This window comes from Megascapheus bottae, chromosome 9 (genome assembly GCF_031878675.1).
Source record: "Megascapheus bottae isolate mThoBot1 chromosome 9, mThoBot2.hap1, whole genome shotgun sequence".
In the NCBI taxonomy this organism is placed as follows: Eukaryota; Metazoa; Chordata; class Mammalia; order Rodentia; family Geomyidae; genus Megascapheus; species Megascapheus bottae.
Window position 1 is genome coordinate 45,550,884 of NC_143517.1, and position 23,973 is coordinate 45,574,856.

The window sequence follows — 23,973 nt, forward strand, 5'->3', positions numbered from 1 at the left end:
GGGTTGTTGGTGTCTTATTATCACACCGTATTTGCTGCCTAAATAATGTTATAGATACAACAGAATTTTTCATATATTTTTATTGCAATTAACAGAAGGGTTACATTATATTCACCAGATAGAAGGTGCATTACTTCACAAATATTGATACCATTTCTCATGTTCCTATTTCCCTCCCTCTACCCTGCCCCCATCTTGTTTTCCCTTCCTTATCCAATTTCAAATAAACAAATAAGCATATATCCAATATATCAGATAACAACATAAAATATTGTAACTATATGAGATAACCAAGGGACAGCAAAAGAGATGAGAGATAACATACTACCTTAAGGACAACAATCACTCATTATATGGCTTTTGTTTCTATATCCTGGAGGTCCTTTCATTTAGCATCATTCTATATGGCCTTATGTATCTAGGTTTTGTTCTATTGTAAATCCCTGCTAGGAGAGCCCAAGGTTTCTACTGATTATGACAAATGAGGGAAATCATTGAGCCTAAGTTCCTTTGAGTCTGGCTTACTTCACCTAATATGATTTTTTCTAAGTCTTTCCATTTCCTTACAAATGGGGTGATGTCATTCTTTCTGACAGCAGCATAGAATTCCATGGTGTATAAATACCACATCTTGTTGATCCACTCATCAACTGAGAGGCATCTGGGTTGGTTCCATATCTTTGGTATAGCAAATAGTGCTGCAATGAACATCGTTGTGCTGGTGGATTTAGTATGCCCTTGTTTCTGGACGCTTGGGTAAATGCCAAGGAGTGGAATTGCTGGGTCATAGGGAAGCTCTAAGTTTACTCTTTTGAGGAACTGCCATATTGCTTTCCATCCTGGTTGAATGAGTTTGCACTCCCACCAGCAGTGTCGTAGTGATCCCTCCTGGCCACATCCCCACCAGCATCTGGTGTTGGTAGATTTCTTGATCCTGGCCATTCTAACTGGAGTGAGGTGGAATCTTAGAGTTGTTTTGATTGGCATTTCTTTTATGGCCACAGATGTTGAACATTTCTTCATGTGTCTATAGGCCATTTTGATTTCTTCTTCAGAAAAGACTCTCTTTAAGTCTTTGGCCCATCTTTTAATGGGATGTTTGTTGCTTTGGAGATTAGTTTTAAGTGATTCAATTATTTTAGCTATTGATATATTTTAGATATGAGGCCTTTGTCTGTTGTATGGTTAGTGAAGATCTTCTCTAGGCTTCTGTAGGCTTTCTAATTAATTTGCTGGTTATGTCCTTTGCCATACAGAAGCTCTGCAGTTCAGTGCAGTCCCACTTCTCCAGACTTTCTCTGATTTGTTTTGTTTCTTGGCCCTTATTAAGAAAATTTTGACCTGTGCCAAGTAAACCTGGTGTATCTCCTTTATCCTTCTTGTAAAATTTTCAGTGTATCTGCTTTTACCTCTACGTTTTTGATCCATTTGGAGTTAATCCTGGTGGAAGGTGACAAAGAAGGATCCAACTTTAGTTTTCTGCAGGTGTTTAACCAATTCTGCCAGCACAACTTGTCGAAGAGTCTGTCTTTCTTCCATTTTTTTTTTTTTGGCTCCCTTAACAAAGATTAGGTGGCCATAAGTCTGTGAGTTAATATCTGGGACCCCAGTTCTCTTCCATTGGTCTTCAGGCCTGTTCTTGTGCCAGTACCAAGCTGTTCTGGTCACTATAGCTCTGTAATAGACTCTAAAGTGTGGTATTGAAATTTCTCCTGCGCTAGACGCAATAGATTTTTCAAGAATTAACTTCATCGATTAATTTTAAAAAGTCCTACTTTGTGTCTGCCTGACCAAAGTTTAACACATATGTCAAAATAAGTAACTATGCATGACACTGAGAACAGGGACCTTAGTCTGGCATCCCATATACATCAAGTTTGGCCCATATCCTCTTACAGCTTAGCAACATTCATATTAAAAATAAATCTCACAACCAAATATACTACCATGTATAAACTCCACTAGACAATGTTATGAATTAGTGAACAAGATTGTCACATGCAACTTTAAATATTTACCCAGAATATTATTACATGACATGTAATGTAATTATTCATGTGAAGATAAATTTTAACACTAGATGTCCACCATTATAACCACCAGATCCTACATGAGAAAATAAACTTCAAATTTTTAAATGTCAAGATAACTTAGAGGTAAATTTCTTATGTACTCATTAAAGTTTTAAGGGGACTTCCTTAACATAAAGTCATTCTAGAAAAATAATTTGGAAATCATAATCAAGGGTAAATTTTGTGCCCAAAATTACCAGGTTTTCGGAATTCTAGAATTAAACTCTAGTTTCTCAATCTCATTTTATCGTTTTTCGTGAATTGATTAACAAAACAAACAACTTTTTACAAATATTTAACTTACCAAGTAATTCATAGCTTTCCAAAATTCATATTAATTGACATTTAGAAATGATATTATTTGATAAATGATTCCATTTTATCTATTTAAATTATGTCAAGAATAACAAATTGCATAAATATGTAACTATAGAAGTAGTTCTTGGGAAAATATTATCACAAAAAATTTTCTATAAACCCCTCAAAATATAGGGAACAATTCTAGAAACTATGGTTTGCCGGGGCCTACCGGCTGCTAGCCTTGAGCTAGAGAGCTGAGGGACAGTGCCCAGGCCCGGAGTTCAAGCTCAGCAACCAAGCAAGTGAAATGCCAATGGGATGTTTATCCCTGTGTGGAGAGACACTACTAAGACAATCAAGCAATTATCTGATGCAAATCAAAGTACAGTTTGATTCCACTCTGGCTCCCAACATAGGTTCCTTTTACTTTTATTGGAATACATAAATTATGTGTATATCAAGCTCTTTGAATATAATCACTCCCAATTTACCTTTCATATCTCCTACTACTGCTTCCTTTCCTCTTCCCAAATTCATCCTCTTCTATTTAGAAGTGGATATTCTTAATCATCTCAAAGCAGAAGGTTATTAATCAGATCATTTTATTATTTATCAGAGGATATATCTCAGTGCTCAAAAATTCAAAGCTATGCAAAAATAGATGTTAAAATATGAAAGGAGAAGCTAGGTACCAGTGGCTCACACCTGTAATCCCAACTACTCAGGAGGCTAAGATCTGAGGATCACAGTTCAAAGCCAGCCTGGGTATGAAAAGTCCATGAGACTCTTATCTCCAATTAGCCACCAGTAAACTGAAAGTAGCACTGTGGTTCAATGTGGTAGATTGCTAGCCTTGAGCTGAAGAGCTCAGGGACAGCGCCTCAGGCCCAGAGTTCAAGCCCCATGACCAACAAAAAAATTAAAAAAGAGGGAAGAAAGAAGCACAAATCTATTTAAACATATGAAGTGCTATTATCTCTTGGAACCAAAGAAAATGACAATTTTAAGTCCATAATGACTTTTCAGTGCCAGTGCTATTTACCATAAACCTTATACATAGATTGACATCTCAGAAATGTCAGTGAGGCTGCTGAACCACTAGCAATACAAAGTCCTTTAAAAGTATTTTATCTGTACCCAACAACCCTTGGTCCTCATAGCTCAGCTTCTCAGAGCAAAATTAACACCTGAACAGACAACTTTTGTGAACTGTCCAATTGAGTCACTTGGTCATATTCCATTGTCAGCCAGAGTGAAACCCTCAGGCAGGACATGACAATTCAAATGAAATATATGAGCACTAGAAATTTTCCAGAGACATACATATTTTCCAAGCACTAGCTACTAGCCAGAATTGAACTATAAAAAATACACGAGTACATATTCTGATATAAAATCAAATCATCAGCCTTCACAAGTCATTCTCCAAATGAAAAAGTATTTCCATAATTAATAACCACTTTGGGAAGCTAAGCCTTAGTAAATTTTCTTCTTCTTTCCCTACTCACAAAATCTTTGACATAAAATCTTACATCATATCTTGGCACTGAATGTTAAGTCCGACAGGTAACTAAGAAAATGTATAAGGATCATAACACACTCATCAAGAAGCTAAACTACTTAGGAGACTGAGACCAAGAAGACCATGGTTCAAACCCAGCACAGGCAGAAAAATCTAACACTCAATTTTCATTTAACCAACAAAATGCTAGACTAGAGATGTGATTCAAGAGGTAGAGCACCAGCTAAGCTCCAAACGAGAGGGTGAGGTCCTAAATTCAAACCCTGGTAATATCACATAAAAAATATGTGTATATTAGGCTTGTGGTTTGATCAAAGAAAAGAATTACCTAATGAGCCTGGCCTAGCACAGGCACTGAGTTCAAACATCAGTATTAGAAAAAAGAAAATTATGCTGGGCACAGTGGCTCTAGCCTGTAATCCTAGCTACTCAAGAGGCTGAGATCTGAGGATACAGGTTCAAAGCCAGCCTGGGCAATAAAGACTGACTGAAAGACTCTTATCCCCAATTAATCACTAGAAAAGGGGAAGTGGAGCTGTGGCTCAAGGGGTAGGGCAGTAGCCTTGAGCTGAAAGAGCTCAAGGACAGTGCCAAGGCCCAGAGTTCAAGGCCCATGACCCACAAAAAAACTAAATTAAATAAAAATATTAGAGCAAACAAAACAGCATCATTGCTCCAATCTCTTTTGTTTTTGATAAAGTTAGGCAAAAAGAAACAGGATGGTCAAGTATTGCCTATTTTTCCAAAAGCATTATTGAAACATATGCACACGCGTGTACACACACACACACACAAACACACAAATCCTATGTTCTATAAAGGAAGCCCACCGTTGAATCCATGAAAGAAATGATCTTACTTACTACATCAGCAAGTGGTTCCAATGCCAAGAGGAAAGAAAGCTGCAAGTTAGAATGCCTGTGATCTCAATAACCATAGCTTGGAACTGCTGCATAGAACAGGTTACTCATGATTAAACTTGGCTTACGCTTTCACAACAGACTTAAACAATGGGTAGAAATGCTGACAGAATTTGATGGTAATGCTAACTGTAACGGGAGATCTAAATATATACGTTTTTGAAGATTGAAACCATCTCTCACTTGGTTCCATGTTTTTATACAAGGAGATAATCCAATTATTTAAATAGGAAAAACAAACTTCTCACAAACAGATCCAGATTTTTATTCCACAAAGCACATATGTGCTTCTTAGACTAACACTATTTCAAAACAATTTTGCATACCTCTTAAGTACCATAACATGTGTACCACAATGTCTGTCCTATACCACTGCCTACAAGGAAAAACAAATCTCCCCTCCTACCCATCTAGTTATTATTGTAAAAAGGAAGAAAATACTATGTACCCAGTGACTCATGCCTGAAATTCTAGCTACCCAGGAAGCTGAGTTCTAGAGGATCATGGATCAAAGCCAGCCCAGGCAGAAAAATTCACTAAACTCATCTCCAAAATGACCAGCAAAAAGCTAGTCTGCAAGCATGGCTCAAGTAGTAGAATACTGGCTGAACAAAGAAGCTGAGCAAGTTTGAAGCCATGAGTTAAACTCATTCCAAAAAAAAAGGAAACAAATGTGTTTTCTCATCATATATAAATATACAACTATCTCATGGATATCACCTGTTTCCTAGAAGACAACCTTCTTGCTAACAGCTCCTTGCACAAACTTGTCCTGTGTGTGTGTGTGTGTTTGTGTGTGTGTGTGTGTGTGTGTGTGTGTGTGTGTGTGTGTGTGTATCTGTCTGTCTGTCTGTGTCTGTGTTGATGGATAGGTATCTGTACCAGTTCCAGGTCTTAAACTCAGAGCCTTGGTATTGTCCCTTAGCTTTTTCACTCAAGGCTGGTGCTCTGGCACTTAAGCCACAACTCTACTTCATGCTGTGTGGTTAATTGTAGATAAGAATCTCACAAATGTACCCTCCCCAACTGACTTTTAATATGATCCTCACATTTCAACCTCCTGAGTAGCTAGGATTGCTGACATAAGCCAATGATACCAGCTAATTTTAAAACAGAAAATGAAAAACCAACTGGGTGGCTTATTCAGTGTCATAAACACAGACCTCAGGAAGAATCAGTGTCATAACTAACTAGATTATTTGTTGATATGGAAACTTCCAGGGGCTTGCCACTGTGTTTTAAAATTAACAGTAAACATAATTGTGAGGCTTCACTGTTCTAGAGAAAAGTTTATTGAAGGAAGGTAATGAAATTTTAAACTTGTTTTAATGGGAAACACACTTAAGGCTGACAAGCATTATTGCACAATAGTTATACAGAGAACATGCTACCATGCAAACAAGTGAAAGTTATATTGTCTTCAAGGAAGATCACTGTTGGCAAAAATAAGATACAATAACGTCAGACAGATTCATTCCTACATGTTCAGACTTACAGATTTTGTTCTTGATTTTATTAAGCTCACAGTCTACATCTGTCATGTAGAAACAGTTCACTGTGACATGCTTTGGTTTGTTGATTTGCTAATGTCCCAGCCATTACTACTACTTAAACAGATTATAAGCTTGATGAAACTATTTTAAGGAAGTTCTGACTGTGCAGAACAAGGAAGACAAATGAACAAGAAGAAAGTGATAATAGGAGAACAGGCACCATGGCAGATGACAGAGTACAGGCTTTCATTCTCAGGCTTCCATTTTTTTCCATTTTTGGCTAAGAGAAAATAAATTTTCTTGTAACGATTAATAAACTAAAATTGCTGCATTAATTCTTTCCCAACAAAACTTAGAACTGTTTAAGTCCTTGAAACCAACACACTTAAGATGTCACTCACAAAAACACTTCAAGATGAAACTATTGATATACCCAAAGGAAGATAAGGGCTGGGGGTCGACAAGGAGAGGAGGCAAATTACAGATTTCCTCTGGCAGAAGTTAAAGAGAAATCTATGGAATTACAAATGCAAAATCGTTAACTCCTTGGATATACAGCAAAAGGCCTACACTTTTTAAATAGGGATCTCTACTTGACAAGTTCAAAGCAAACAAAAATCATCCCCCAAACCATGCAATTTCCTGCAAATGGGTCACTCTCTTCACTGTCTTTGAAGACAGATCCTGCTCTGGCTAAAGAGCCTTTGAAGCAATATAGAAAGCATACCTATGTAATTAGAAAGCCTCAGAACACCACTCAAATGATCAAACCTAAACTAAACTTTAAAGATGTGCAGAAGTGGGAGGTGTGGACTGAACAGATTTGGGGAGGAATTTGCCATTGCTCAGTGACCAGGATTCTCCTTTACTCCTATCAGCCCAGAATGCCAAGGACAACCTGTGTATGCATTTGTGTGAAAACTGTTGATAGTATTTGGTTAATAGTATTCTCAAGAAGTAGCTATGTATGTGAGCACACAGATAATAAACAAAAATACACACACACATGCATACATGTATTTTTGATGTTTATATAGAAGGATATTTACATATATCATTTCTGAATCATCTACAGGTAATTGGCTGACATTAGATGCTTTTGCCTCTGAAGTTTTCAATATGTACTTCCAAAAACAGATACTGTCTTAAAAAGTCTTTTACAATCCCTTCTGTTTTTCCTAGATTAGAATTTAATCCAGATTATATGCTATATTTTTGTTTTTGTGTGTCTTTAAATCTCTTATCTGAAACAGTTGTTTTATAAGCTTTTGTACTTTTAAGGCTTATGTATTTGCAACATGTTAATTTGAGTTAATCAGATGTTCCCTCCAAATAGATTATTCATTGGAAGAATAATGTCTAAAGTGATGTGAGATCCTTCTCTCTCCTCCTATGACACAGGATGAATTTGTTTGCATTACTAGTAATATTATTTGCAATTAATAAGAATGTTATGAAGAGCTATAATACTTTATTCTTTGTCAAACTTCTACACACTGGTAGAATACTGTGATAGTTGTCATAACGAAACTCTGACCATTTCTTCTTTACTATTAGGAATTCTAGTGTTGGAAAGTGCTTTCCCTCCTCCTCTTGTAATCAACTGCTTGTTTTGTCTAATAGTGGATATTTTCCCATTCATGGATGTTAATAAATGACTAATAAACTGACTTTGTTTCATACTTAAATCATGCTAAACTTGTTCATTGACAGCCTCCCAAATACTATGGTTTTATAAACATAGGTAGGTGAATATGATGAAATTGCTTGATGTTGAAAGAAGTCTACTTTATCTGGAAAGAAATAATGTAAGAGTGATATAAGTCAGATCTTGAGGAACAAATAGAAGTTTGTCATTTGGCCCAAGATTCCTAGGTAGAGATTAGAGCATCACAGAAATGTATACAAATAGCCAGGTGCTGGTGGCTCACACCTATAATCCTAGGCACTGAGGAGGCTGAGATTTGAGGACCATGGTTCAAAGCCATTCTGGGCAGTAAAGTCCCCAAGAGACTCATTTCTCCAATTAACGATGCAAAAACCAGAAGTGGTGCTGTGGCTCAAAGTGGTAGAGTGCTAATCTTGAGCAAAAGAGCACAGGGACAGCACCCAGGCCTTGAGTTCAAGCTTTACCAACAACAACAAACAAGTACAAACAGATGCATGCACAAAATTGAAAAATGCAAAAACAGAAATTCAGTATATTCAATAAGTCTTTGGGCCTGTTTTATTGAGCATTTATCTTTCATACTTTTCAGAAAACTATTAAAAACACAAGAAACTGGTAGGTAAAAGAAAACTTTATTGATGTGTTACTATGAATTTCATTTGTTTTCAGAAATCTTTTTAATTCTTGGTATTATTGCTGTTGTTGATAATTTAGTAGCTATATAATGGCATTTCGATTCATCATGTCATGTTTTGAATATAATGCACCTACATCCATGTCATCCCTTCCATCATCCCCTCACCCCAGCATCTGCCCCAAAACCAACTGTCCTCTCAAGTTACCCGATGCCATTTTCACATATGTACACTGAACATTATGACTATATCCACACTACCCTTCTTATTTTTACCACAGAACCCTAGCAACATTGAGTTATACCAGAAAGAAGTGTGCCAAAGGAGGGAGGGAAGGAGAGAGAAAAAGTAATTGTCACAGAGTAAAGAGCCTGAGCAGAAACCAGTATACAAGAAAGTCACTGAACATGCATGCTCCCACACCTGTGCAGAGAAGGAACAAAGGGGGAATGAACTGCTTTCTGGGAAAACTGGTTCATCGTCAAGATGCATAAAAGCCACTCCATATGGTTCTATACTACACAGTTCTGGTTTTGTTTTATCTGTAACATGCTTTCCTCTGGAAATGTTTTAAACAGAAAAAATTCTAGATTTCTTGCTCTTTTGGAAACAACCAAAAGGCATATCCACATTCCTACTTACTAGGCATCCACCAGCTGACCTATACTTAGCACAGAGTGTCTGCTGCGCAGCTATGGCAGACCTCATACACAGATCTGAATGACTGCATCGTCTGCCTGTCCTCCCATGATCACCATCCACCAAGGAGACCAGAAGAGAGTTTGTGATGTCACAGACGACCTTTTGTCCAACTGACTTACTCACTGAGAGGCATGAGTCATCCTGGAGACCACTGGGCACTGATGGCTTTTGAATTGTAGCTTGATAGAATTGCATAGGAAGAAGCATGGGACCAGACGTTGTAGCTCACCCCTGTAATCCTAGCTACTCAGGAGGCTGAGATCTGAGGATCGCAGTTCAAAGCCAGTCCAGGCACTAACGTCCCTGAGACTCTTATCTAATTAATCACTAGAAAACCAAAAGTGGGGCTGTGGCTCCAGCCAGGGATAGGGTGGTAGCCTTGAGCTGAAGAGTTCAGGGACAGCACCCAGGCCCAGAGTTCAAGTGCCACAACCAACAAAAAAAGAAGGAGAAGGAGAAGGAGGAGAGGAGGAGAGGAAAGGAGGAAAGAAGGAAAGAAGGAAAAAAAGAAAGAAAGAAAGAAAAGGAGAAGGAGAAGAAGGAGAAGGAGAAGGAGAAGGAGAAAAGAAGGAGGAGGAGGAGGAGGAGGAGGAGGAGGAGGAGGAGGAGGAGGAGGAGGAGGAGGAGGAGGAGGAGGAGGAGGAGGTGGAGAAGAAAAGAAGCATGGTGGGGCCGGGAGTTTGGCCTAGTGGTTAAAGTGCTTGCCTAGCATGCACGAAGACCCGGATTCGATTCCTCGGTACCACATATAGAAAAAAAAAGCCAGAAGTGGTGCTGAGGCTCAAGTGGTAGAGCTCTAGCCTTGAGAAAGTCCAAGGACAGTGCTCAGGCCCTGAGCTCAAGCCCAGGACTGGCAAAAAAAAAGAAGCATGGTATCATATAACTCATATTAGTAAAAGAAAATTGAGAAATTGAGTTCACATACAACATGATTATAAACACATGTCAAATGTACCCTATTTCACAACTGTATCATACACCATCTACAATAGTTAAAAGTTATTCTACATTCATAGAGGAAGTGGACATTGTCTCCTTGAAAGACTGTATAAAAAGGTGCAAAAGAAAAGTAAATTTACATAGATTTTACAGTTGATGTTTCTGAGCCTTGAAACCAACAAAAACTTGCTTTATATGTAGGTGTTACGATACATATGTAGCAATAAACTATATATCCATTTTCAAAGTAAATTTAACTAAAATGACAAATTTCTTTCTGGAAAAGTACACAGTAAGGCAAAAAAAAAAAACAAGCTGGAAATGATTATTGCAACATACAACAAAAGAGTTATTTTGTGCAGGTCTTGGGGCTTAAACACAGGTCCTAGGACTTGAACTCAGAGTCTAGGTCCTATCCCTGAGCTTTTATGCTCAAGGCTAGCACTCTATCACTTGAGCCATAGCTCCACTTGCAATTTTCTGGTGGTTCATTCGAGTTAAGATACTCATGGATTTCCTGCCTGGGCTGACTTTTAGCAGTGGTCCTTGAATCTCAACACATGAGTAGCTAGGTTTACAGGCGTGAGCCACCCTTACACAGTCAAAGATGAATTTCTGTATAAAGAATATTTGCAAACTAATATGAAGAAATATACTTCCAGAAGAGTAAAAAATTATAAGGATTGTTTAAATTTTGAGTTTCCAAACAGGATATTTAAATTCTTGACTAAAACAAAAATCTATTCTTTCACTAAACTTCATCGTATTAGAATGTTTAATTCCAAGTTTCAAAATCTAGAAACTCAAGATTCAAAGAAAAAAAAACATGATCATAGATAAGCATGAAAGGCTATTAATCTATAAGAGCTTGGATAGAACAAAGACCTCATGCATTGGAGGAGGTCGGAAGAAGAGAGTTGCTGAGTTGAGGTTGAATAGGTCTCTACAAAGGGACACATGTCTTCCCCATAGGAGAATGATAGCCAGCTGTGGTAAATTTAAGAACCTGAGACCAGAAAATAATTGAAACCTGAGACAATCCAGTTGTGCTCTTTCACCCTGGATACATACATGAGCAGCTTAAGCCTAAAGCAACATAGAAAGCCACCCAAAGCACATTTCACAAGCTCAGCAGAGCTCAGGAGTGGCTGAGAGTGCACTGGGTGCAGATGACCACACAGAACAGAAGGGAAGAGATGCTGGACAGGTGACCTGAGCCTTCACCAACATGTGGCATCACAGGGAATTCTGGGGAGACCTGGGATTAGAGCCCATAGCCATGGAAATGGCAATAGCATAGTGCAGGATCTCGTGGCCTCCCCCCCCATACAATCCTGAAGCTATCCTTGGTGAGAAGGCCAGAAGGGCAGGAGAAAGGACAGAACACATTCTAGGAATGAAATTGAGAAAACACTTATTAGTAGAGTACGTGAATTCACCAGAATTAATTTTCTAGCAAGAAGAATAAGGATCTCAAGACAAAAACTAAATTCAAGTTTGGAAAACAAAGTGACTTGGTTAGACCACTATGTATGTGTTTTTAAAAAACACAACCAGTATGTCAGTTCCTCAAAAGACTAAACATAGAACTCCCCTATGACCCAGCAATTCCACTCCTTGGTATTTACCCAATCGTCCAGAAACAAGGACATGCTAAATCCACTAGCACAATGATGTTCATTGCAGCACTATTTACCATTGCAAAGATATGGAACCAACCTAGATGCCCTTCAGTTGAAGACTGGATCAACAAGATGTGGTATTCATGCACAATGGAATTCTATGCTGCTGTCAGAAAGAATGACATCACCCCATTTGTTAAGAAATTGAAAGACTTAGAAAAAATCATCTTAAGTAAGCCAGACTCAAAGGAACATAGGCTCAATGGTTTCCCTCATTTGTCATAATCAGTAGTAACCTTGGGCTCTCCTAGCAGAGATTTACAATAGAGCAAAACCTAGATACATAAGGCCATATAGGATGACGCTAAATGAAAGGACCTCTAGGATATAGAAACAAAAGCCATATAATGTGTGATTATTGTCTTTAATGTACTGTTATTTCTCACTCTCTTGCTGTCCCTTGGTTATCTCACATGGTTACAGTATCTTACCTTGTTACTGATATATTGGATATATGTTTATTTGAAATAGGATAGGGAATGGGGGGAAAACAAGATGAGGGGTGGGATGGAGGGAGGGAAATGGAGACCAAAACATGAGAAAGGGTATCAATGTTTGTGAAGTAACGTACCTTCAATCTGGCAAATATAATGTAACCCTTCTATTAATTACAATAAAAAATATATGTAAAAAAAAGACATTTCAGCCAGACATCATGGCTTACGCCTTTAATTCTAGCTACTGAGGAGGCTGAGATCTGAGGATCTCGGTTCAAAGCCAGCTCAGACACTAAAGACTGTGAGACTCATCTCTAACCACTAGAAAACCAGAAGTGAGGCTGTGGCTCAAGGGGTAGGGTGGGAGCCTTGAGCTGAAGAGCTCTGAGCCTAGGCCCAGAGTTCAAGCCCCATGACCGACAAAAAAAGAAAACAAAAAAAACAGGGAAGGGAACTGGGGAAAGTAAAGGAAGGGGTGACATTTGTTAAAAAAAAATATATTCATTAACTGACTTATGAAATGGCTCTATACAACACCAACACATTAATAATAAAAATATATATTTTTATCAATCATGGAGCTTGAACTCAGGGCCTAGGTTCTGTCCCTAGTTTTTTCAATCAAGGGTAGCACTCTACCACTTGAGCTCCACTTTTGGTTTTCTGGTAGTTAAATGGAGGTAAGAGTCTTGTGGACTTTCCTGCCTGGACTGGCTTCAAACTATGATCATCAATTCTCAGCCTTCTGAGTAGCTAGGATTACAGGCTTGAGCCACTACCCTCCAGAAAAAGTGTATTAAAAAAAAAAGTATCTTTCACATAGTACATAAAAAGCATCTGATTGTAAACATCAGATGCAAAAAAACTAGCAGTGATTACTCAAAGTCCATAGAATGAACTGGATTTTTTTCTTAATCGTATTTAATGCTTCATAAACACCTTACAATGAACTCATCCTAAGTTTTTAATAAAAATCACAGTCCTTCTAGAAATAAAAGGCATATAATTATCCTGTCAAAATATTTTAGGGCTGGAGGTATGTCTCAAATAGAAAAGTCACTTGCCTAGTCAGTTCAAGGCCCTGAGTTCAAACTCCAATACAGTCAAAGAACATAAATTTAAAGGAAGTACCAAAGAATAATTTGGTTTTGTAAACAATTTTGGTAACAAAGCACATGAGCCATTTTTCTCCATCTTTTTGTTTGTGCTTTAAGTTATCACAGATGAAATTAAGAGGGAAAATCTTTTATTTAAATCGGTAGTTCACCTGAAAGGGCAAAATAGAACATGCACAGAGTAAGCCACTGCACTGAACACACATGCTCCTCATGTAGTGGAAAGGATTACTGTCTCTTTAAAAAAAAAAAAAAGCATACAATCCTTATTTGCTTAAAATTCACATGGGAACCCAAAGACCTTAATGGTCTTAATTACAATTTCCTCCAAGGAGAATATTCCATAAGCCTTAAATCCCTTTACTCAATTTTATTGCCAGTAACTAGACAGAGTATATAGAGCTGAAAGAGTGTGTGTTTAAACACAATAGAATCTAGAAATATTTGTGTCATTTAAACCCTCATTTTCAAATATAATGAAAATAGTTAAGGAAAAAAAAGAGATGGAAAGAATACAGGAAAAAGTGGAAAGGAAGAAATGTCCACACCATTTCAACATTCACATAAAATATGAGGTCTAGATCCTGCCAATAACTTCTTTTCATTATTTTCATTATTCCTTTGCCTATCCAAAAACATGCTTACTGGGAAATCTGAAACCAATATTGGCATTATAAACCTCAATGGTGAATAAAAACCTTGCTATGCGAGTGTAGTCCTCAGACATGCAACAGCAATCAGAAGTACCAAAGCAGGCTGCCTCCTACAGCCAACAAATCTGAATCATACCAACAATAGCTCCACTGGGATCCTACACATTATTCTAGTCTATACTATTCATGACAGTATGTTGAATTGACCCCTATGACGCCTAGGGGAGGAAAGAATAAGAATGGGTGCTGGTGATTCATGCTTGTAATCCTAGCTGCTCAGGAGGCTACAATCTGAGGATCATGGGTCAAAACCAGACAAGGCAGGAAAGTCCATGAGACTCTTACCTCCAAATAACCACTAGAAAACTGGAAGTCAGGAGTGATTCAAAGTGGTAGAACTAGTTAACCTTGTATGAAATAGCTCAGAGACAACACCCAGGCTTTGAGTTCAAACATCATGAGCAACAAAAAAACAAACAAGTAAAAAGCTGCTTCTAGAAATTCAGGCATATTAGAGTTAGAGAAGACAGGAAAAAATACATGTAGAGAGGAAGAAGAACATAAAGTCACAGATTTTTAATAAAGTGGGAAGTAGGGAGGGAAAGCAGGAAGGCACTAGGACAAGGGTGTTTTAGTTTTTATTTTCCCTAACAAATCTATGAGACATATGGGACTCTAAATAATGTGTGAGTTTAATTTTGATTGAAAACAACATTTTATTTTTTTTCTGCTGGTCCTGAGTCTTGAACTCAAGGCCTGAGCACTGTTTCTGAGCCTTTCTGTGTGTGTGTGTGTGTGTGTGTGTGTGTGTGTGTGTGTGTGTGTGTGTGTGTGCTCAAAGTTAGTGCTCTATCACTTGAGCCACGGTGCTACTTCTGGCTTTTTCTTCATAGGTTCTTGGAGATAAGTGTCTCGTGGACTTTCCTGCCCAAGCTAGCTTTTAACTGCCATCCTCAGATCACAGCCTCCTGAGAAACGAGGATTACAGGCATGAGCCATTGACACCTGGCAGAAACAACATTTTAAAACAAAATTTGTTCTTAGTTCCTTGTAATATTAGCAATGAATGGTATGTCTATTCTTAGAAAAAATTCGATTTTATGGGATTAAAGGAATTCCAAAGATTCAATTACATAGAACCTTACAAAGGCTAAGGGAGAGAAATACAAAAGGTATGTTACTATTCTGTGAGCTGTCAAATATTAATATTGAAATGTGCACATTCCTAGAGTTTCTGTAATTGCCACTAATAAAAAGCATTTCAAATCTGAAATCTCATTCAAAAATATCTTACAAAAAAACCCAATATCTTACATCCTTTTGCCATGGAACAAAACAATCTGATATATGAAAATAAAGTATTATTTGATATGGTAGCTGTTTAACTGTGGATAATGTTATTCCCTCACTTCATGTATATATACAGAAAAGGACTGCACATAACAAAGTAAAGTCAGAGCTTCTAGACAGACATACAGATTAATTTATTCTAAGGTGAGCCTCAGGAGAGAGGTGGTGCATTTCTTACATTAAGGGAGAATTAAGCCAAATGATCATGCTATGTTCCTAAAAGATGGATGCTGCCTATATTCATGATATATTCATATTTGTAATGACTTTCTCACATGGGGTATAATAACTAATATTTTCCAAATCTACCTTTAAAGGTCCACCTGAGAGCCCGCTGCAGTCAGCCAGTTCAGCCTGACCACATTAAGGAAAACCAGGCCCCACAGAATTTTCTTCCATATGAGACAAAACAATACACGTATAATTTTAATTGTCAAAGTTGTTCCAAGGTTGGCTTAGTAAAAATACAAACTTAGTAAAAATACAAACATTATCCAAGCCTAAGGAGTTTCATATTAAGAATTAAATCTCTACCTCCAGGATAGTGAAACAAAAGCCATATAATGAATGATTGTTGTCCTTAATGTACTATGTTGTCTCTCATCTCCTTTGCTGTCCCTTGGTTATCTCATATTGGTATAGTATCTCACTTTGTTATCTGATATATTGAATTTATTTGTATTTGGATATTTGAAATTTGATAGGAAAGGGGGGAAAACCAAGACGGGTAGGGGGTGTGGGGGGGGAGGGAAACGGGTACCAAGACATGTGAAAGGGTATCAATGTATGTGAATTAATGCACCTTCTATCTGGCAAATATCATGTAACCCTTTTACTAATTACAATAAAAAAAAGAATTAAATCTCTATTCTTTTTTTACCATATACTTCCATATTTATAGGCATGACAGAAAAGCCAGGGACAAAGCCAGGCTAAGTGGCTCACGCTTGTAATCCTAGCTACTCAGGAGGCTGAGGTCTGAGGATCAAGGTTCAAAGCCAGCTTGGGCACAAAAGGACCCAAGACTCTTATTTCCACTTTACCTCTAGAAAACCAGAAGTGGGGCATGGCTCAAGGGTGGGGCAGTAGCCTTGAGCTGAAGAGCTCAGGGACAGTGCCAAGGCCAAGTTCAAGCCCCATGACCCAACCCCCTCCCTCCCAGAAAAAAAAGAAAAAAAGAAAAGCCAGGGACTCTAGGCATTCCCACAGAGTAAGGACAGAGGAGGATATTCTTAACAGAGGATCACATAAGCACAAGAGCTATATGTATCTGAGCATATAAAATAGTAGTTAACAACAGATACTGGAGGGGATATGGCCAGGAGGGATCACTACTGCACTGTTGGTGGGAGTGCAAACTCGTTCAACCACTATGGAAAGCAGTATGGCAGTGCCTCAAAAGACTAAACATAGAGCTTCCCTATGACCCAGCAATTCCACTGCTTGGCATTTACCCAATTACCCAGAAACAAGGACATACTAAATCCACCAGCACAACAATGTTCATTGCAGCACTATTTACCATAGCAAAGATATGGAACCAACCTAGATGTCCCTCAGTTGATGAGTAGATCAACAACATGTGGTATTTATACACAATGGAATTCTATGCTGCTGTCAGAAAGAATGGCATTGCCCCATTTGTTAGGAAATGGAAAGACTTAGAAAAAATCATATTAAGTGAAGTAAGCCAGACTCAAAGGACCTTAGGCTCAATGGTTTCCCTCATTTGTCATAATCAGTAGAAACCTTGGGCTCTCCTAGCAGAGATCAATAGAGCAAAACCTTGATACAAAAGGCCATATAGTATGATGCTAAATGAAAGGATCTCTAGGATATAGAAACATAAGCCATATAATGAATGATTGTTGTTCTTAAGGTACTATGTTATCTCTCATCTCTTTTGCTGTCCCTTGGTTATCTCATATTGTTACAGTATCTCACTTTGTTACCTGATATATCAGATATATTTGTATTTGGTTATTTGAAATTGGATAGGGAAGATGAGGGGTGAGGGTGGGGGGGAGGGAAATGAGGACCAAGACATGTGAAAGGGTATCAATGTATGGGAATTAATGTACCATTTATCTGGCAAATATCATGTAACCCTTCTATTAATTACAATAATAAATATATGAAAAAATAAATAAAATAGTAGTTATCAAAATGAATTCCAGAAAGTGGAAACAAGAGGGTTTTTAGTCTTTGTTGCTGTTTCTGTTTTCATTTCTTTTTGTCTTTTTTGTTTATCTGTCTTTGGGTGGGTGACAGGAGGCACAGAAATGGTGGGACAAAGAGTAAACAAACACAGCAGGCATACTCAGTAGACACTATGTTGGAAATGAACTTGACAACTTGTGGGTAGGGGCAGGAGGGAAAAACAGGGTGAGAACAAGGGAAGGGGTGACATTGTCCAAAAAGAAATGTACTCGTTATCTGACTTAACTAACCAGAATTTTTTAAAGAATTTTTTAAAAGCCAGAGATTAAGTGCATAGATCACCAAATGCTAAGATGTTTTTCTACAGAATATCCAAATTCTGAACGTGCCAGGATTTAGAATCACATGCCCACATGATATTTTAGCAAATTTGACTTTTAAATTTAATGATTCATATGTTAAAAGACATTTCACCACAACAGCCCAAGAATTTTAAATCTGTTATTGCATCTATGCTTAAAATCATTTTCAAATTTAATGTACAGGAATATATTTAAAAATAGCCAATACAGGGCAGGAGTTTGGCCTAGTGATAACGTGCTTGACTAGCATGCACGTAGACCTGGGTTCAGTTCCTTGGTACCACATACGTAGAAAAAGCTAGAAGTGGTTCTGTGGCTCAAGTGGTAGAGCTCTAGCCTTGAGAAAGCCCCAGGACTGGCAAAAAAAAAAAAGCCAATGCAATATATGCAATATAGAGTACTCTAATGGAAATATGTACAGAAGCAAACTTGACAGATATTTTTGCTACTCCTGGCCTATGAATTTTATTATCTTTAACATAGTCAAGTTTAATAAATAAACTCAATCAAAATTCAATGAACTATACATTTTTTTGCCAGTCCTGGGCTTGAGCTCAGGGCCTGAGCAGACTCCTTAGACTTTCTCAAGGCTAGAGCTCTACTGCTTGAGCCTTGGCACCACTTCCAGCATTTTTCTATGTATGTGGTACCGAGGAATAGAACCTGGGTCTTCATGCATGCTAGGCAAGCACTCTACCACTAGGCCAAACTCCTGGCCCCCACATTATTTTTTAAACAAAAAATTTCCTCCATCTAGTCCTTTCTTACTTATATATCTATCTCTCATCTGCCAAGCTTATCCATGCATGATAAGCTTTTGCTTTTGTGGGTTTTCCCAGACTTTTAGTGTGAACCATGATCAGTCATATGATTGGATGCTGCTGGTAAAACTTTGCTTTCATGGTTTCTCTCTTTTCCTTGTTTGTTTGCTTGTTTGTTGGCAAGTACTGGGGACTTGGACTCAGGGCCTGGGCCCTATCCACGAGCTTCTTTTTCTCAGAGTTAGTGCTCTACTCTTTCAGCTGCAGGGCTATTTCCAGCTTTGGACTGGCTTCAAACCACGATCCTCAGATCTCAGCCTCAGCCTCCTGAGGCTGATGGTTACAGGTGTGAACCATTAGACCCTGACTTCCTTGTTTTAAGTTCTTTCACAAGTCAGATTGTGTGAGAAAGACCACCATCACCTTTTTTTGCTTTCAAATGTAAGCTTGCATGATGAGGACATTAGTCTCAGAACATTCTTAAATAACAGGCTTTGTGCCTTTGTTTGATACTCTTACTGGTGAGATTAGCAGGTTCCTTACCACTGGCCAGACATTCCCTGTGGTTTTTTCCTCATAGGGTGGGAATCTGGAACACCAAATTCCCAAACTGTGTAGCACCAAATTGTGTAGCACTCTAGGGAAGACATGGTAGGGGCCAATTGAGAAGCCAACAGCTTTTCTAGAAGTTCCATCCAAGAGAGCACTGCTTACACCTCAGAGCCCAAAACTTCACATTCATCAAAGATTCATCCCCTCACCACAACCAGCTCTTACTAATAGGTATTTCTAAGGCATGTTATCCTTCTTCTACATTTTCATCATGTGTACATATTAATGAATACAGTACAATTTTACTATCTTTGATAGAATCAAGTTTAAGAAATGAACTCAATTCAAAATTCAATGATCTACACAACACTAATTGTTTGGAAAAACAACAAAAATTGTCCTCTGAGACCAGGAGTGTGGTCTAGTAGTAGAGTGCTTATCTAGCATGCTTGAAGTCTTGGGTAAGATTTCCCAGTACCACATACACAGAAAAAGCAGAAATAGTGCTATGGCTCAAGTGGTAGAGTACTAGCCTTGGGAAAGCTCAAGGATAGTACCCAGGTCCTGAGTTCAAACCCCATGACTGACAAAAATTATTTTCTCTGTCCAGTCCTTTATTCTTTATGTATCTTTCTCTCATCTGAAAAGCTGACCCAGACTGAATGATAGGCACATCATACCACTTGCACAAATTAGTAAAAACATATGGTGTTTGTCTTTCTTTCCTGGCTTATTTCACTTATTTTATTCTTCTGATGGCTGAACAATATTCCATTTGGTATATATACCATATTTTAGGTTCGGCAGAAGATGGCAGCTGTTCAATGTGAGTCTTTCTGAGCTCTCACCAAGATACCAGTTCTAGCATCATAGTGGAAAGTTTATACCCAAAGACCATATTTTGATTACCTATGGATACTAAAATTGATTCAATTTTTGGCAAATATGAATAGCACTAGAATAAATATCAATGTGCACGTATCTCTTTGATGTGACAATTTCATTTCCTTTGGTAATGTACCCAAACATGATCCGTAAGACAAGGAAATAAAGGCCATGTAAATAAGAAAGACTTCAAGTAATCCCTATTCTCAGATGACATAGTTAATAGATAGAAGTACCTAAAGACTCCTTCCTAAATACACTCTCCTGGGGCCGGGAGTTTGGCCTAGTGGTAGAGTGCTTGCCTAGCATGCACGAATACCCGAGTTCAATTCCTCAGTACCATATACATAGAAAAAAGCTGGAAGTGGTGCTGAGGCTCAAGTGGTAGAGCTCTAGCCTTGAGAAAGTCCAAGGACAGTGCTCAGGCCCCGAGCCCAAGCCCAAGACTGGCAAAAAAAAAAAAAAAAACAAATACACTCTCCTACTCATTGCCCCAAAAATTCATGCTTGCCGTGCTCAAATTGAGCTAATGTATTCTCTACTAAACTGTCAGATTGATTTATTTTAAATTAAATAAATACTTCATCACTAACTTCATTTTAAGAATCTACTATTACGTACATTTCCTAAAAACCAAAGTCTGCTATCTGCTGAATTGTCTAATCCCTAAAGAAAACACCAGCCCAAAGCTCTTGAATTTCTGCATCTCTTCACCATCCATCTCTAGAATGCTTCCATCTTCAATGTCCTTATATTAATAGCTACTTACTCTCCATAATTCAAGCTTTCTATTGGGCTGCATTCCTTTCAGACATTCATTCACTGCTTATGTATGATGAATAACTAAATCCTACACACAAGGGTCACACCAATGAGTAGAAATAGTATACAATTTCTTAACTAAGAAAACAATGTGGAACTCTTCTCTGATATTCTCACTAAGCCTAAAAGTCACTAAGGGCTAAAAGTCACTATAAAAAATTCAACATAGCTCAGGGAAATGTTTCTATTATCACATTTGTACTTTATGATGAAATTATAGAAATTGTGTTAGCAGAAATGCATCTAATTTCACAATATATGTATACAGAACATGTAAAATTAGTGATAAAACTAAGGCTTTCTCTCAAACATTTTAAACAATCTTATAACAGGCCTTGTATTGGTCATAGGTTCAAAAGACAAATCAGTTGTACCTCTTTGCCAAATAAATCATTAATGAATGAACTGAAACTGTCTGACTCACTGTGAGATATAAACAAACCATTTTTTCCTTAGCGTCTATACCTCCTCTATTATTCCAAATGCCATTTTTTCAATTGGGTATCAAGTCCTCAGCTACAGGCACAAATTCTATAAGTGAAAACAAGTAGAAATTGATTGTAATTCTTTTTTTGCCAGTACTGGGGCTTGAATTTGGGGCCTAGGCACTGTCCTTGGACCCTTTTTGCTCGAGGCTAGCACTCTGCCATTTGAGCCACAGCACCACTTCCGGCTTTTTTTTCTATGTATGTAATGTCAAGGAATCGAACCTGGGTCTTCATGCATGCTAGGAAGCACTCTTACCATTAGGCCAAACTCCAGCCCCCCATTATAATTATAATGGATATGTTAAATATCCATTGTTTTTCAGTTTAAAACATTATTAATATGTGGATATTAGATCCCAATAGTACACGAGTGATGACTCAATATTTGGGTACCCAATGTTATGGACATGATCTTGGAGGTATAAACATAACTACATAAACATAAAAATCTATGATGGGCTATATACTCTATAAACATAATGTTTTATTACATAGATTAATATGTATATATGACATAAAACCCTCAGCTTAATTTTAATGATGTTCTAAAGCCTAAGTGCCAGTGATTGTGTACAGAGATTCCCTAAGAATAGAAGGAAATTGACTTACTATAAGGGGTTTTCAACACACTTACGCATGTATGCATGTATAGATAGTGATGGGTAGACACATTTATTTTACTGTAGAATGAATTCATACTCCACCATGAATATGTATATGTATCAAAACATGCTGTATATATTAAATATACACAAAATATTTTAACATCAGTAGCATCTGATTAACTACAATAAAAGTGACACAAAAAACATGGACTTTTTACTCATAGTTGTTTATACAATAGGATAGATTTATGAACTGTACGTATAACCACAATGAAAATGAAAAGAAATGGGGGGGGGACAGAGAGAGAGAGGGAGAGAGAGAGAGAGAGAGAGAGAGAGAGAGAGAGAGAGAGAGAGAGAGAGAGAGAGAGAGAGAGAGGCTAAGGGAGGAAAGGATATTTATTCCTTACCCCAAAGAAACATCACCCCGTGAACAAATTTCCAAATTAAACTCACTTAGTATTCAGATCCATACTTGTAGATTTATTCTTCAAAAACCAACAATTTGGTATTGCTACAGCAAAGCTACCAACTTGTATCATTTTTTTCAAACACAATCAAGTCAGAATTGGAAAAATATTCCAGCATCCTAAAGGAGCATGCCACTTAGCCCCCAAAGCCTATTTGAAAGCAAAATTTAGAAAGCACCAGCTTCTGGTTAAAGTCAATCAGAACAGAAACAACAGGCTCTTTGTCAGGGAAACTCCAGTTCAAGTGCATGAGGATCAGATAAAACACAACACATGGCATCTGAACTAAAATGATATGCTTTGATTTCTAGATTAGAAGTTCAGAAACCAGCCGAAGCTGAACACTCCTTAGGACAGATGATGTACAAATAAAATTAAGATTCGCTTCCTCTTAGGTGGTGACAATAGAGCTGAAAACTGGGAAGGCCAAATATTATATTATATTGAACCATCTTTATTTAGAAAGCCACACTTATTAGGGTTCTGCTTAACATGATATTGTATTATGATTACAGGTAATAGATGTCCTATAACCAAATGTTTAGAAAGCATACTGCCAATAATAAAAGAACAACTATTAGCTATTAGTTTAGGAAAGCACACAGCCATTCTTGTGGTATACAAGGCCTGGGTCTCGCACAGGGAGGAGGAAATGGTGCACGGAAGGAGTTAGGCAGAATTGTGTCTCAATTACAGCTATAAAACCAGTTACCCAAATTCTTTTAGAACTTTTCCTTAGAAGCTACTCAGATTACTTAAGATAATAAAAATTCAGGAAGCATAAGGGCTCTTTTGACCACACATTAAACATGAGTTAAATTACTAAAATTTCATGGTATATACTTCCAATATGGTATGATTCTGTGTCTAAAAGTAGAACCTAGCAGTTTTATACATTGAGGACACTCATGAAGGAAGAAAAACAAGTTAACACATATATACACAACTCCAAAATTCTCTCCAAAGAGAACTTGAGAACGTCTTGTCATTTCAATGAAGTGAAAATTACATTAATCTTAAAACACATTTGCACATGGTTATTCATTTGGCAGCAAAAGTCCTTGTAGCTTCTGACTGAAGAACACTGGAAGCAATCTAAATGACTATCCATAGGGAATCATGAGGTAATTTCCAGTATGCCCATGCAACAGAGTAGAATACAGCCACTAAAAAGAATTGGGAAGATTCCTAAGCGGATGTAGAATTGTTTGCATGTTATCTTTGACATCAAAATAAAACAGGGGGCCAGGAGTATGGCATAGCAGTAGAGTGCTTTCCTAGCATGCATGAAGCCTTGGTATGATTCTCCAGTACCACATAAACAGAAAAAGGCAGAAGTGGTGCTATGGCTCAAATGGTAGAGTGCCAGCCATGAGAAA

General features: G+C 37.7%; 1 protein-coding gene across 2 annotated transcripts in view; it reads right to left on the reverse strand.

Annotated features, from left to right (window-relative positions):
* Rspo2 (R-spondin 2) overlaps positions 1-23,973 on the reverse strand; it is a 145,414-nt gene that overhangs the window by 81,521 nt on the left and 39,920 nt on the right. The window contains exon 1 of one of the 2 annotated variants that reach the window (XM_090339264.1): positions 9,254-9,333. The exons of the other annotated variant lie outside the window; for it this stretch is intronic. Within the exon in view, the coding sequence (XP_090195390.1) occupies positions 9,254-9,260 (7 nt within the window). The 5' untranslated portion in view covers positions 9,261-9,333. Of the gene's footprint in view, positions 1-9,253; positions 9,334-23,973 lie in introns of those variants that run through there. 2 annotated transcript variants of the gene reach the window in all.